Raw genomic sequence first — 16,225 nt, forward strand, 5'->3', positions numbered from 1 at the left:
GTAGTGTAAGGTTAGGTGTTAGTGTAACTTAGGTTAGGTTTTATTTTACAGGTAAACTTGTATATATTTTAGCTAGGTAGTTAGTAAATAGTTAATAACTATTTAGTAACTATTCTACCTAGTTAAAATAAATACAAACTTGCCTGTAAAATAAAAATAAAACCTAAGCTAGATACAATGTAACTATTAGTTATATTGTAGCTAGCTTAGGGTTTTTATTTATAGGTAAGTATTTATTTTTAAATAGGAATTATTTAGTTAATGATAGGAATTTTATTTAGATTTATTTAAATTAAATTTAAGTTAGGGGGTGCTAGGGTTAGGTTTAGACTTAGGTTTAGGGGTTAATAAATTTAATATAGTGGCGGCAACGTTGGGGATGGCAGATTAGGGGTTAATAAATGTAGGTAGGTGGCAGCGATGTTGGGGGCAGCAGATTAGGGGTTAATAAGTATAATGTAGGTGGTGGCGATGTCCGGAGCGGAATATTAGGGGTTAATAAATATAATGTAGGGGCGGCAGATTAGGGGTTAATATTATAAAACTAGTGTTTGCGAAGCGGAAGTGCAGCGGTTTAGGGGTTAATATGTTTATTCTAGTGGCGGCGATGTCGGGAGAGGCAGATTAGGGGTTAATCATTTTATTTTAGTGTTTGCGTTGCGGGAGGGCCTCGGTTTAGGGGTTAATAGGTAGTTTATGGGTGTTAGTGTACTTTTTAGCACTTTAGTTATGAGTTTTATGGTACCGCGTTGTAACACATAATACACAAATACAGTGTACATACCCAGTCAAATACACACACACATAAACACACTCAAATACACACACATTATATATATATATACACACACACACACACATGTATATATATATATATATATATATATATATATATATATATATATACACACACACACACACACACACACACAAACACATACATAATACATAAACTGCCTATTGACATCTGCTAAGGAATGCTGAGTTAACCTACTCTCTCTTCTGCTTTCAGGTATGTGAATTGGGTCCCTGCATTCAAATCCTGCCATGTTCCCTGTTTTTGTGTCATCTGTATTGCAAGCCTCTCTTTTTGCATTTGACTGTATAATTAATTATGTATTTACCCTGCTGATATCTTGCCTTTATCTATGTGATGTTCAAACCTTTTTTTAATTCCTAAATGTATCATTTCACTAATGGTTTAACCACAGCCTCCCCCAAATTCTATTGTCTGTTATTTTTAACTTATCTCACCCTGAATCAAATTTTCCCAATTTGCTTTTTGGCTGTCTTTGATCAGTTCATTACCTAATTTATTGCATTCAGCTGAATGCTCTGGCCTATAAATGTAACACTGCTTTGGGAAAAGCAATGCAGGGGTTAGCAATGTAGGTTAGATAGCAATAGTGTAAGAGCATCTGTTCACATCTCTTAAAGGGACACTGTACCCAATTTTTTTCTTTATTGATTCAGATAGAGCATGACATTTTAAGCAACGTTCTAATTTACTGCTATTATCAAATTTTCTTCATTCTCTTTGTATCTTTATTTGAAATGCAAGAAAGTAAGTTTAGATGCCGGCCCATTTTTGGTGATCAACCTGGGTTGTTCTTGCTGATTGGTGGATAAACTCATCCACCAATAAAAAAGTGCTGTCCAGAGTTCTGAATAATAAAAAAAAGCTTAGATGTCTTCTTTTTAAAATAAAGATAGCAAGAGAACAAAGAAAAATTGATAATAGGAATAAATTAGAAAGTAGCTTAAAATTGCATGCTCTATCTAAATCATGAAAGAAAAAAATTGGGTTCAGTGTCCCTTTAAGTGAACATTTATAAGTGAGGCACAACGAATTATACAAGAATTGTGAACATTTATAAGTGAGGCACAACAAATTATACAAGAATTGTGAACATTTATAAGTGAGGCACAACGAATTATACAAGAATTGTGAACATTTATAAGTGAGGCACAACGAATTATACAAGTATTGTGAACATTTATAAGTGAGGCACAACGAATTATACAAGAATTGTGAACATTTATAAGTGAGGCACAACGAATTATACAAGAATTGTGAACATTTATAAGTGAGGCACAACAAATTATACAAGTATTGTGAACATTTATAAGTGGGGCATAAGTGAGGCACAACGAATTATACAAGAATTGTGAACATTTATAAGTGAGGCACAACAAATTATACAAGTATTGTGAACATTTATAAGTGAGGCACAATGAATTATACAAGAATTCAACAAGGAGTGGACAAGGGATAACTACTTTACTCAATTACTCATTACCCCTCACCCCCTGCACTGCTCATTAGCTCATCTCTCTTAACCTCACCTTACTTTTGTATTTATGAACTTCACACATTCCTAAAGACTCTCTCTCCCCCTGGCAACTCATCATAAAAACAGTCTCACTACTGCAAATCCGCATCTCATCTCATGTCACTCTCCCTCTTGCTCATACTAGCTGCTGGCGACATCTCCCCTAATCCTGGTCCCCCACAACTTCCTTGCCATGCACACCCATGTGTGCCCTTCAATAGACTTCAAAAACAAAACTCTGGTAACCTTAATATTATTCCTCTTGCATCTAAAGCCACCACCCCCTACACTTGTGCACTATGGAACTCTCGTTCTGTTTGCAACAAACTCACTTCTATCCATGACCTCTTTATCTCCCACTCTCTCAACCTTCTGGCTCTCGCAGAAACCTGACTCTCTCCTTCAGACACTGCTTCCTCTGCTGCACTCACATGGGCGTCTCCACTTTAGCCAAACTCCTAGGTCTTACAATAGACAAGGAGGTGATGTTGGTATTTTACTTTCCTCTCGTTGCACCTTTCAATAAATACAGCCCTTCTCTTCCCTCACATTTTCTTCATTCGAAACACACATGATTCACTTATTCTCTCCCCTCTCTATACGCGTTGCAGTCATATACCGCCCCCCTGGCTCCGCAACTCTATTTCTAGATCACTTTGCCGCCTGGCTACCTTACTTCCTTTCCTCGGATACCGCTGCCCTAAACTTCCCTGTTGATAATCCCACTGCCTCCTCTGCAAAACAACTTCTGCAACTCACTTCCTCTTTCGGCCTGTCACAATGGACTGACTATCCCACTCACAAAGATGGTCACTCCCTTGATCTGATTTTCAGTTATCGATGCACTATCTCAAACTTCACAAACTCACCTTTTCCTCTTTCTGACCACCACCACTTGTACCATCACCTCCCTCCCTACAACTCTCCCTCCTTCTACCCCTCACACTAAACTTCACAGAAGAATCAGCTACTTCAACAACAAAATTGACTTAATCAGAAATGAAATCAGCTCTCAACATACTACCGGTCTCCCTCCCCCTCAAAAGCTCACAATCATCCAAAACCCACATAGCCATAAATTTAGCTCTTTTGCCCCTGTTACAGAGGATGAAGTTTCTGCCCTTATACTATCCTCTCACCTCTCTTCCTGTCCCCTCAACCCCATCCCCTTACAACTACTTCCCTCCCTCTCTTCTACCCTTACCCCTAAACTCACACACATCTTCAACCTCTCCCTCAGCACTGATATAGTTCCCACATCTCTTAAACATGCATTAGTCACACCTATCCTCAAAAAACCTTCTCTCGAACCAACTACCGCCCTATTTCCCTACTCCCTCTTGCCTCTTGCCTCAAAGCTTCTTGAAAAGCTAGTATATGCACGTCTATCCCATTTCCTTACATTAAACTCCCTCCTTGACCCACTGCAATCTGGATTTTGCCCCCTTCACTCAACAGAGACAGCAATTGTTAAGGTTACCAATGACCTACTTACAGCAAAATCAAAAGGCCACTTTTCTCTACTTATCCTCCTTGATCTGTCTGCAGCCTTTGATACTGTCGACCACCCTCTTTTGCTCCATAACCTCCAATCCTTCGGCATCTGTGACACAGCTCTCTCTTGGTTCTCTTCCTATCTGTCTAACCGTACCTTTAGTGTAGCCTTCTCTAGGGCATCCTCTGCCCCGTTACCTCTTTCTGTTGGGGTACCGCAAGGCTCTGTTCTCGGTCCCCATCTCTTCTCAATCTACAAGTCCTCACTAGGTTCCTTAATAAAGTCCCATGGGTTTCATTATCATTTGTATGCCGATGATACCCAAATCTACCTCTCTGCACCAGAACTATCTCCTTCCTTGCTAACCCGTGTCACTAACTGTCTCTCTCATATCTCATCTTGGATGTCCTCTCACTACCTCAAACTAAATCTCTTTAAAAATGAGCTCCTTATTTTCCCCCTTCCTCCAAAATCTCCACCCCCCATGTCTCTATAACTGTTGATAACTCCATCATTACCCCAACCTCACATACGCGATATCTTGGGGTCACACCTGACTCAGATCTTTCTTTCACTCCTCATATTCAATCCTTGGCTAAAGCCTGCCGCTTCCACCTTAAAAACATCACTAAAATTAGACATTTCCTTACACAAGACACAACAAAGATTTTAATCCACTCTCTCATTCTTTCCTGCCTCGACTACTGCAACTCTATCCTCTCTGGTCTCCCTAGCTGCCACCTAGCTCCTTTACAATCCATAATGAATGCCTCTGCCAGGCTCATCTTCCTTGCACATTGCTCTTCATCTGCCGCACCTCTCTGCCAATCCCTTCACTGACTTCCTCTTGCCTCCAAGATTAAACACAAAATTCTCACTCTGACACACAAAGCCCTCAATTGCATTGCTCCCCACTACATCTCAAACTTTGTCTCCAGATACTCTCCCTCCCATCCCCTTCGCTCCGCTCATGATCTCCTACTCTCCTCCTCTTGTTACCTCCTCACATCCCCGTCTACAAGATTTCTCCAGACTGGCTCCCATCTTATGGAACTCTCTGCCTCACTCCAGAAGAATCTCCCCTAGTTTTAAAAGCTTTAAGTGCTCCCTGAAGACTCTACTATTCAGGGACGCTTACAACCTATACTAACCTTCCTATCTCCACTGCTATCCCCTAAAATCCCATAGCATGTAAGCCTATGAGCCCAGCTGTTTGTAGTTCACCTTCATAAGAGCCGACTACAACAGTGCAACTCTCGGCAGGACCTTCACTCCCCATTTGATCCCTGTAATCGTTTTCTATATACCACCTATGTTCATAGCGCTGTGGAACCTGTTGGCGCTCTACAAATACATGATGAGAATAATAATAATAATACACAAAATAAACACACTCAAATACACAAATACATACATATATATTATATACACACACACATATATATATATATATATATATATATATATATATATATATACACATACATACACACACACACACACACACACATAATACACATATAAATACACACACAGACAAATATAAATACACATATACATAAACACACACACACATAATACACTTACAGATAAATACATACACAGGAAAATACACACACACATACATATATACACATATACACACTTACAGACATATAAGCACACACTTAAATACATACACACATAGAGAAGGAAATACATAAAAACAAAATTTATGCTTATCTGATAAATTTATTTCTCTTGTGGTGTATCCAGTCCACGGATTCATCCATTACTTGTGGGGATATTCTCCTTCCCAACAGGAAGCTGCAAGAGGATCACCCACAGCAGAGCTGTCTATATAGCTCCTCCCCTATCTGCCACCTCCCAGTCATTCGACCGAAGACAAGCAAGAGAAAGGAGAAACTAAAGAGTGCAGTGGTGACTGTAGTTTAAAAATTAAAAAACACCTGCCTTAAAATGACAGGGCGGGCCGTGGACTGGATACACCACAAGAGAAATAAATTTATCAGGTAAGCATAAATTTTGTTTTCTCTAGTAAGGTGTATCCAGTCCACGGATTCATCCATTACTTGTGGGATACCAATACCAAAGCTATAGGACACGGATGAAGGGAGGGACAAGGCAGGCGCTTCAAAGGAAGGCACCACTGCCTGTAAGAACTTTCTCCCAAAAATAGCCTCCGAAGAAGCAAAAGTATCAAATTTGTAGAATTTAGAAAATGTATGAAGCGAAGACCAAGTCGCCGCCTTACAAATCTGTTCAACAGAAGCCTCATTTTTAAAGTCCCATGTGGAAGCCACCGCTCTAGTGGAATGAGCTGTAATTCTTACAGGAGGCTGCTGGCCAGCAGTCTCATAAGCTAAGCGGATTATACTTCTTAACCAAAAAGAAAGAGAAGTTGCTGAAGCCTTTTGGCCTTTCCTCTGTCCAGAGTAGACAACAAACAATGCAGATGTTTGACGAAAATCTTTAGTAGTTTGTAAATAAAACTTTAAAGCACGAACCACGTCAAGATTGTGTAATAGACGTTCCTTCTTTGAAGAAGGATTAGGACACAGTGACGGAACAACAATTTCTTGATTGATATTCTTATTGGATACCACCTTAGGAAGAAACCCAGGTTTGGTACGCAAAACTACCTTATCTGCATGGAAGATCAGATAAGGGGAATCACACTGCAAGGCAGATAACTCTGAAACTCTTCGAGCCGAAGAGATAGCTACCAAGAACAGAACTTTCCAAGATAAAAGCTTGGAATGCAGAGTTCAAACGGAACCCCTTGAAGAACTTTAAGAATAAATTTAAACTCAATGGCAGAGCAACAGGTTTAAACACAGGCTTGATTCTAACTAAAGCCTGACAAAACGCCTGAACGTCTGGAACATCCGCCAGACGCTTGTGCAAAAGAATAGACAGAGAAGAAATCTGTCCCTTTAAGGAACTAGCTGACAATCCCTTCTCCAATCCTTCTTGGAGAAAAGACAATATCCTGGGAATCCTGACTTTACTCCATGAGTAACCCTTGGATTCACACCAATGAAGATATTTACACCATATCTTATGATAGATTTTCCTGGTGACAGGCTCTTGAACCTGAATTAAGGTATCAATGACCGACTCGGAAAAAACATGTTTTGACAAAATCAAGCGTTCAATCTCCAAGCAGTCAGAAGCAGAGAAATTAGATTTGGATGTTTGAAGGGACCTTGAAGTAGAAGGTCCTGCCTCAGCGGCAGAGTCCAAGGTGGAAAGAATGACATGTCCATCAGATCTGCGTACCAAGTCCTGCATGGCCACACAGGAGCTATCAAAATCACTGAAGCTCTCTCCTGCTTGATCTTGAAAATCAGACGAGGGAGCAGAGGAAACGGTGGAAACACATAAGCCAGGTTGAAAGACCAAGGCGCTGCTAAAGCATCTATAAGCGCTGCCTTGGGATCCCTGGACCTGAACCCGTAACAAGGAAGCTTGGCATTCTGACGAGACGCCATGAGATCCAGTTCTGGTTTGCCCCAAAGTTGAATCAACTGTGCAAAAACCTCCGGATGGAGTTCCCACTCCCCCGGATGAAAAGTCTGTCGACTTAGAAAATCCACCTCCCAGTTCTCTACTCCTGGGATATGGATAGCTGATAGATGGCAAGAGTGAAAATCTGCCCATAGAATTATTTTTGAAACCTCCAACATTGCTAGGGAACTCCTTGTTCCCCCTTGATGGTTGATGTAGGCTACAGTCGTGATATTGTCCGACTGAAATCTGATGAACCTGACCGCAGCTAGCTGAGGCCAAGCCTGAAGAGCATTGAATATCGCTCTTAGTTCCAGAATGTTTATCAGAAGGAGTGTCTCCTCCTGAGTCCACAAGCACTGAGCCTTCAGGGAGTTCTAGACTGCACCCCAGCCTAGAAGGCTGGCATCTGTCGTTACTAATGTCCAATCTGGCCTGCGGAAGGTCATACCCTTGGACAGATGGACCCGAGATAACCACCAGAGAAGAGAATCCCTGGTCTCTTGATCCAGATTTAGTAGAGGGAACAAATCTGTTTAATCCACATAACTAGGAGGTCTTGAACACAATGTAAGAAGCTTCTCTCTTTATCTGGTTTGCAGATAAAAGTGAGAGATGAAATGTCCCTTTTGGGGGAGAGGTTTTGAATTCCAGAAGATAACCCTTGGACACAATTTCCAATGCCCAGGGATCCTGGGCATCTCTTGCCCAAGCCTGGGCGAAGAGAGAGAGTCTGCCCCCTACTAGATCCATTTCCGGATCGGGGGCTGCTCCTTCATGGCAGCAGCAGGCTTCTTGGCCTGTTTCCCCTTGTTCCAAGCTTGGTTAGGTCTCCAGACCAGCTTAGACTGGGCAAAAGTTCCCTCTTGTTTTGTGTTAGAGGAAGTTGAAGCTGCGCCACTCTTGAAGTTTCGAAAGGGCCGAAAACTAGACTGTTTGCTCCTTAATTTGTTGGACCTGTCTTGAGGAAGGGCGTGACCTTTTCCTCCAGTGATGTCAGAAATTATCTCCTTCAGTCCAGGCCCGAATAGGATCTGTCCTTTGAAGGGAATGTTGAGAAGTTTAGACTTTGAAGTCACGTCAGCTGACCAGGATTTAAGCCATAGCGCCCTACGCGCCTGAATAGCAAAACCTGAAGCTTGTTAGCTTGGTTAAATGAACAACGGCGTCAGAAACAAATGAATTGGCTAGCTTAAGGGCCCTAAGCTTGTCAATAATATCTTCCAACGGGGTTTCAACCTGTAGAGCCTCCTCTAGGGACTCAAACCAGAAAGCCGTGGCAGCAGTGACTAGGGCAATGCATGCAAGAGGCTGGAGAATAAAACCTTGTTGAATAAAAAATTTCTTAAGGTAACCCTCTAATTTTTTATCCATTGGATCTAGAAAAGCACAACTGTCCTCGACAGGGATAGTGGTACGCTTAGCTAGAGTAGAAACTGCTCCCTCCACCTTAGGGACCGTTTGCCATAAGTCCCGTGTAGCGGCGTCTATAGGAAACATCTTTTTAAAAACAGGAGGGGGAGAGAATGGTACACCTGGTCTATCCCATTCCTTAGTAATAATTTCAGAAAACCTTTTAGGGATTGGAAAAACATCAGTGTAAGTAGGTACTGCATAGTATTTATCCAATCTACATAATTTCTCTGGGACTACAATAGTGTCACAGTCGTCCAGAGTTGCTAAAACCTCCCTGAGCAATACGCGGAGGTGTTCAAGCTTAAATTTAAATGTAGACATATCAGAATCAGATTGAAGTATCTTCCCTGAATCAGAAAAATCACCCACAGATTGAAGCTTCCCTGCTTCAGCTTCATTATATTGTGAGGGTGTATCAGAGATAGCTACTAAAGCGTCAGAGAGCTCTGTATTTATTCTAGTCCCAGAGCTGTATCGCTTTCCTTGCAATCCTGGCAGTTTAGATAATACCTCTGTAAGGGTATGATTCATAACTGCCGCCATGTCTTGCAAGGTATACGCAATGGGCGCGCTAGATGTACTTGGCGTCCCCTGAGCGGGATTTATAGGATCTGACACGTGGGGAGAGTTAGACGGCATAACTTCCTCCTTGTCAATTTCTTCTGGTGATAAATTTTTTAAAGCCAGAATATGGTCTTTGTAATCTATAGTAAAATCAGTGCATTTGGTACACATTCTAAGAGGGGGTTCCACAATGGCTTCTAAACATAATGAACAATGAGTTTCCTCTATGTCAGACATGTTTAAACAGATTTTCTGAAAAAATGGCAAAACCAGGTTTGCTCTGTGCAATGTCTTTAGTCCCTTAGCCACAAGTACATAAGGTGCAGTGTGTTATTCCCCTTTTTATATAGCAAGCTTTATATGAACTACAGGTACAGGTTGCTAAATGCGGTTAGATACACTCTCACTCACCCCGCTCTTCATGCGGCAGCCTCACTTGGTCTGTCCTCCCGGATCTGACTCCTTTCAAAGCAGAAGGAAGAGGTCTTACCTGGTGTAGAGTGTCCGCTTGCAACCTCCACAGTCGCGGTTCCTGTTGTGTCCCAAATTTCACAGCTCGCCCGGTCACAACTGCACCTGATGCTGCCTTCCAATTTGGGATGTGATCCTAAGAGCAAACTCCTTCCTGTTTGCAAGTTACATGAAGTAGAAAAGAAGAGGCGGATCCATCCAATACTTTCAAAACACTGTGAATTTATTGTAGCAATTTTCTTTTACAAACAATTGTTGCAAAAAACTTCAGAGACACACACTTAAAACCATAGGAGCTGATGTGAGGTCCGGTTTCAGTTTTACATGTTTTCGGCGGATGGTCTATGATTAAGGCGGTCAGGATCCGCCGAAACATGTAAGACTGAAACCGGACCTCACATCAGCTCCTATGGTTTTAAGTGTGTGTCTCTGAAGTTTTTTGCAACAATTGTTTGTAAAAGAAAATTGCTACAATAAATTCACAGTGTTTTGGAAGTATTGGATGGATCCGCCTCTTCTTTTCTACTTCATGTTTAAACAGACTAGTAATGAGACCAGCAAGCTTGGAAAACACTTTAATAACTGTGAATAAGCAAAAAATAAAAACGGTACTGTGCCTTTAAGAGAAAAAAACAATCACAGAAACTGCTAAAACAGTGAAAAAAGCAGTAAATCTTACGAAATTGTTACAGTGTGTATAATAGGCTGAAAGAGCATTGCACCCACTTGCAAATGGATGATTAACCCCTTAGTTTCAAAACCGGATCAAAAAAACTATATAAACGTTTTTAAACAGTCACAACAAACTGCCACAGCTCTACTGTGGCCCTACCTGCCCATACAACGACTTTGGAAGGCACAAAAACCCCTTAGAGAGGTCCTATATGTTCAGGGGACTCCTTCAGGGAAGCTGGATGTCTCAAGCTGCAAAAACTAATGGAAAATAGGCCCCTCCCAACCTGTACTCACAGTGAGGGCCTTAAAAAACTATCCCTAGGCAAAATCTAGTCAGCCATGTGGAAAAACTGGGCCCCAGAATAAAGTTTTATCACCAATATGAAATAAACGTTTATACACCTCAAATAAACGTTATATCTATTCAGTAATGTGAGCAAATAATAAAAATATTACCCTTTACAGCAAGCATGATACCAGTCGTTATTAAATCACTGTAATCAGGCTTACCTTAAATAAATCCGGTATTGTCAGCATTTTCTAGCATATTAATTTCTCTAGAAAAATTTAAAACTGCACATACCTCAGAGCAGGAGACCCTGCACGCTATTCCCCCAGCTGAAGTTACCCATCTCCTCAGTTATGTGTGAGAACAGCAATGGATCTTAGTTACAACCTGCTAAGATCATCAAAGACCACAGGCAGACTCTTCTTCAACTTTCTGCCTGAGGCTAAAATAGTACAACTCCGGTACCATTTGAAAATAAACTTTTGATTGAAGATAAACTACATTAATGCACCACATCTCTCTAGCTGCTTCCCTTGTCGAGAGCTGCAAGAGAATGACTGAGAGGTGGCAGTTAGGGGAGGAGCTATATAGACAGCTCTGCTGTGGGTGATCCTCTTGCAGCTTCCTGTTGGGAAGGAGAATATCCCCACAAGTAATGGATGAATCCGTGTACTGGATACACCTTACAAGAGAAATATACATATAGTTCCTGTCCTAGTTTAGCCCCATTTAAGCTGATTTTAGAGGCGTAAGCTTTATCACAAGGGAAAGAGGTTGTATCTGCTGTCCTAAGGCAGGGCAGACCACAAAAAATATTAAATTAATTTAATTAGGGGCAAAAAATAGGGAAAGAAAGAATATATATGTTATGTGCATGAAATGTTTATTTGTGCAAATTAGATTAAAAATGTACTTTACTTTTCACAGAAAAAGCATGAAGAGTTTACAATGAAGAATAAAACTTCATTTCTAAACAACTTCTGCCTTTCTGAGCAGCCACAGTGTAAATTTAGCTTTAATTGATTGAGCAGGTAATGTTTGTATCTGATGATGTTGCTTCCTATGGTAATCCAGTATGACAGGGGGTAATTTAAGTGTGTTACATTCCAAAACATGTTGCAGTGCTTGGTAATAACTCAAAAAGTGTTGTCTGGAGTTTATAAAGTCAAATTCAAAAAGTGAAATATTTCCCATGTAAACGTTTTGTCAAGTATTGAGATGCTGTATTGTGATCAGGCAAATAGGACTTGCACTTTACACCAAACTGATAATAAAACTGATAAAACTGATTGCAAAGAAAACTCCAAAAACACAATTAGAGTTACAATAATATGATGAAATAAAGTTAACATCCAAGCCCCCTCTACAGGACCAGTGCCTCCTGTATCAAATACGTTTGTCTGACATTTTTTTGGGAGAGGCTGTGGGACGGCAGCGGTCCACACATTAGATAATAAAACAGTGCTACCAATAGACAATGAAAATGCGGATTGTGATTGCGTCAATATTGAAAAGGCCTGCTGATAATAATCAAATGATAAATCGTGATAAACCCCTATTTTTTTTTTTCTTTGTACTGACAGGGCTTATAATAACTCCTCACCAACAGCCAATCAATCCATCAGAAACCTATACCTATGTATGGTCAGAGCAGCAATGCACTACTGGGAGCTAGCTGCTGATTGGTGGCTGCATATATATGCCTATTGTCATTGGCTCACCCAATGTGTTCAGCTGGCTCACAGTAGTGCATTGCTGCTCCTACAACTAAGGATACCAAGAGAATGAAGCAAATTTGATAATAGAAGTAAATTAGAAAGTTGTTTAAAATCATATGTTCTATCTGACTCATGAAAGAAAAAAAAAAAATGGGTTTCATGTTACTTTAATCCTGCCGATAGTTTGATCACTAGTTTTGGGGGGGGAATTAATTTTGCCATAAGTACTCATATGTTAGATTTTCAAGTGAATACAGCTCAGATTTTAGAAACAGATACAAAATCTTAATTAATTCTAACCAAAATGATAATAAAGAAATGTTCCTACTTACTGTAAGATTCTTGGCAACACCTTCATAGTCATCTGGAAAAGTCACATTTGGTTATTAAACACCTGGGACAAGAAATAATACTTGTTTGGAAAAAAGTTTAAGTTATCTCTAAAAACATATTTATTTATTTAATAACCTTATTTATAATTTATTATTTAGTCTATTCAACAGATGCCGAATAATGATTTCATATATCCCTACTGTATATTATCAGGTTCTCAACCTTACGTTAAACAGAATATGTAACACATTGCTCACATTTATTATAAGTATTTAAAGAGAAGACAATACATTAAAGGGACACTGAACCCAATTTTTTTCTTTTGTGATTCAGATAGAGCATACAATTTTAAGCAACTTTCTAATTTACTCCTATTATCAAATTGTCTTCATTCTCTTGGTATCTTTATTTGAAAAGCAAGAATGTAAGTTTAGATGCCGGCCCATTTTTGGTGAACAACCTGGGTTATTCTTGCTGATTGGTGGATAAATTTACCCACCAATAAACAAGTGCTGTCCAAAGTTCTGAACCAAAAATTGTTGGTCTCCATAGCTTAGATGCCTTCTTTTTCAAATAAAGATAACAAGATAAAAAATTGATAATAGGAGTAAATTAGAAAGTTGCTTAAAATTGCATGCTCTATCTGAATCACGAAAGAGGTTCAGTGTCCCTTTAACATTTTGGACAATGCATGATGGAAATATTCTGATCACATGTTATAAACTGTCCCCGTTTTAAATAACCATTTAATATAACAGCAGTTTGAAGTACATACAAGAGAAATACTCATCTGGCAGTTTAGTGGGTCGTAAACGAGCTGCTGGCCCAGATATAACCACATAATCATCTAATGAGCCAATATATGAAGTCAAAAAAGCTGTTGTTTTACAGTTGCCATACTCCATGCCTGGAAAATATTTAAAATGGTATAAAACACTGAGATTGTAATACAAAATGTGTGTGTAGTAAAACAACTTTGCAATGCATTATTAATTATTTATTACTGTTAAAAGCATAAAGCAACAAGCGAAAAAAACCTAGCATTTATTGTACTTTATTTTTGTGTTTGATAACGAATCCGGCTTCATCCAATTGTTGCACGCAATGAGAGGCGGGTAATAGAATGGCGCAATGTTTACAATCACTAAATGGTAATTATTTTAAGAATGAAGCGTGACAGCATCTAATTATTTTTACAAATGAAATTGCCCCTCTTTTTATGAATTATAGATAGTGTGGATTCAAAAGGCAAAGTTTACAATCACTTTAAGGACCTAAAGGCTAAAACATTACACAAAAGGTAAAAGGATATTATTGAAGAAAGACCAGGGAAACAGCGATCCTCTAAAGCACTTCTTATTTTAAGATAGTCAGGAAAACATTGCATGCTAAAAACACCAGTAGATAGGAATGTCAGACAAGGCACCAATCCATCTTACGCGTTTCGGCTACTCCTGCCTTAATCATAGACATGATTGGCTAGCTATTACACTGCCTTATATACTCTATAATCGCATACCATTGGTTAAAACTGACACACACACCTAAAAAAATGAACATTGGAAAACTCTCCCTAAACCACAAGCTATTAACATACGGCTAGATTACGAGTTTTGCGTTATGAGTGAAAAATCTTCATAACGCTGCTTTTTCACTACCACTGGTATTACAAGTCTTGCAGGTATATCTGTACCGCACACTTTTTTTTGCCGTAACGCAACGTAACTACCACAGCTTTCAAAAAGTCCTTTTTCAATGGGACTCCCATAGCGCTGGTATTAAGAGTTTGCCTGTCCGGCCAAAAAGTGAGCGGTACAGACCATAACTACAAGATCTGTACCGTAAACTGAAAGTCAGTAGTTATTGCTTTTATGTTACAAAGCCGTAACATAAAACTCATAACTTAAGTGCTAAAAAGTACACTAACACCCATAAACTAACTATTAACCCCTAAACGGAGGCCCTCCCGCATCGCAAACACTAAAATAAAATTGTTAACCCCAAATCTGCCGCTCTGGACATCACTGCCACTATAATAAACATATTAACCCCTAAACCGCAGTACTCCCGCATTGCAAACACTAGTTCAATCTTATTAACCCCTAATCTGCTGTCCCTAACATCGCCGCAACCTACATTACTGTTAAACCATAATCTGCTGCCACCAAAATTGCCGCCACTATACTAAAGATATTAACCCTTAAACCTAATCCTAACATAACCCTAACCCTAACACCCACTAACTTTAACATAATTTAAATTATTCCAAATAAAAATTACAAATTAATACCTAAATTATTCCTATTTCAAACTAAATAAATACCTGTAAAATAAAACCTAAGATAGCTACAATATAATCAATAGTTATATTGCATCTAGCTTAGGTTTTATTTTTATTTCACAGGTAAGTTTGTATTTATTTTAACTAGGTAGACTAGTTAGTAAATGGTTAACTATTTACTAACTACCTAGTTAAAATAAATACAAATTTACCTGTAAAATAAAACCTAACCTGTCTTACACTAACACCTAACATTACACTACAATTAAATAAATTACATTAATTTAATACAATTAACTAAATTACAAAAAAAACCACACACTAAATTACACGAAATAAAAAAGAAATGATCAAATATTTAAACTAATTACACCTAATCTAATAGTCCTATCAAAATAAAAAAGCACCCCCCCCAAATAAAAAAACCCTAGCCTAAACTAAACTGCCAATGGCCCTTAAAAGGGCCTTTTGCGCGGCATTGCCCCAAAGAAATCAGCTCTTTACCTGTAAAAAAAAAAATACAAACAAACCCCAACATTAAAAGCCATATCTTCCTAGTCTGGAGGGGTGACTACGAAATTCTAGAACTATTCCTTGAGGACATGAATACTAATGATGTAGGCCTCACTTTCACTTATGAACACAGCACTAGTTCAATACATTTCCTAGACATTGAGGTAGAGATAGTAGAGAATTTAATTAAAACCAAAACCTACTTCAAAACTATAGACTCAAATAATTTTATACATTATCAAAGCTGCCATCTGAATAGGTGGAAGGATAACATCCCAAAAAGTCAGATGCTAAGAGTCAGAAAAAACTGCTCAGACATAGAATCTTATGACTCGCAATGTAACATTCTACTAAATAGATTTGCAGATAAAGGTTACAATCAGAAAAAAATCCAAGAAACCATAACTTCTGTAAGAAAAACTGATAGATCCAACTTATTACAAAAGCAACCTAACAAAAGAAAAAATTTATATACAAATAATTCAATGCCTTCTAATGTCAATAATTTTATTCCATTTATAACTGAATATAACTCAAACCACAAAGAAATAAAAACCATCCTTCAAAAACACTGGCACTATATCAAAAAGGATCCTATATTAGGAACTACAGTTAAAAATCACCCAG

General features: G+C 39.0%; 1 protein-coding gene across 1 annotated transcript in view; it reads right to left on the reverse strand.

Annotated features, from left to right (window-relative positions):
* The window catches only part of ENPP1 (ectonucleotide pyrophosphatase/phosphodiesterase 1), a 309,412-nt gene that overhangs the window by 99,862 nt on the left and 193,325 nt on the right, over positions 1–16,225 (reverse strand). The window contains 2 exon segments of the mRNA XM_053710676.1: positions 12,804–12,835; positions 13,580–13,711. Coding sequence (XP_053566651.1) covers positions 12,804–12,835; positions 13,580–13,711 — 164 coding nt within the window.

Source organism: Bombina bombina, chromosome 4 (genome assembly GCF_027579735.1).
Source record: "Bombina bombina isolate aBomBom1 chromosome 4, aBomBom1.pri, whole genome shotgun sequence".
NCBI classification, from domain to species: domain Eukaryota; kingdom Metazoa; phylum Chordata; class Amphibia; order Anura; family Bombinatoridae; genus Bombina; species Bombina bombina.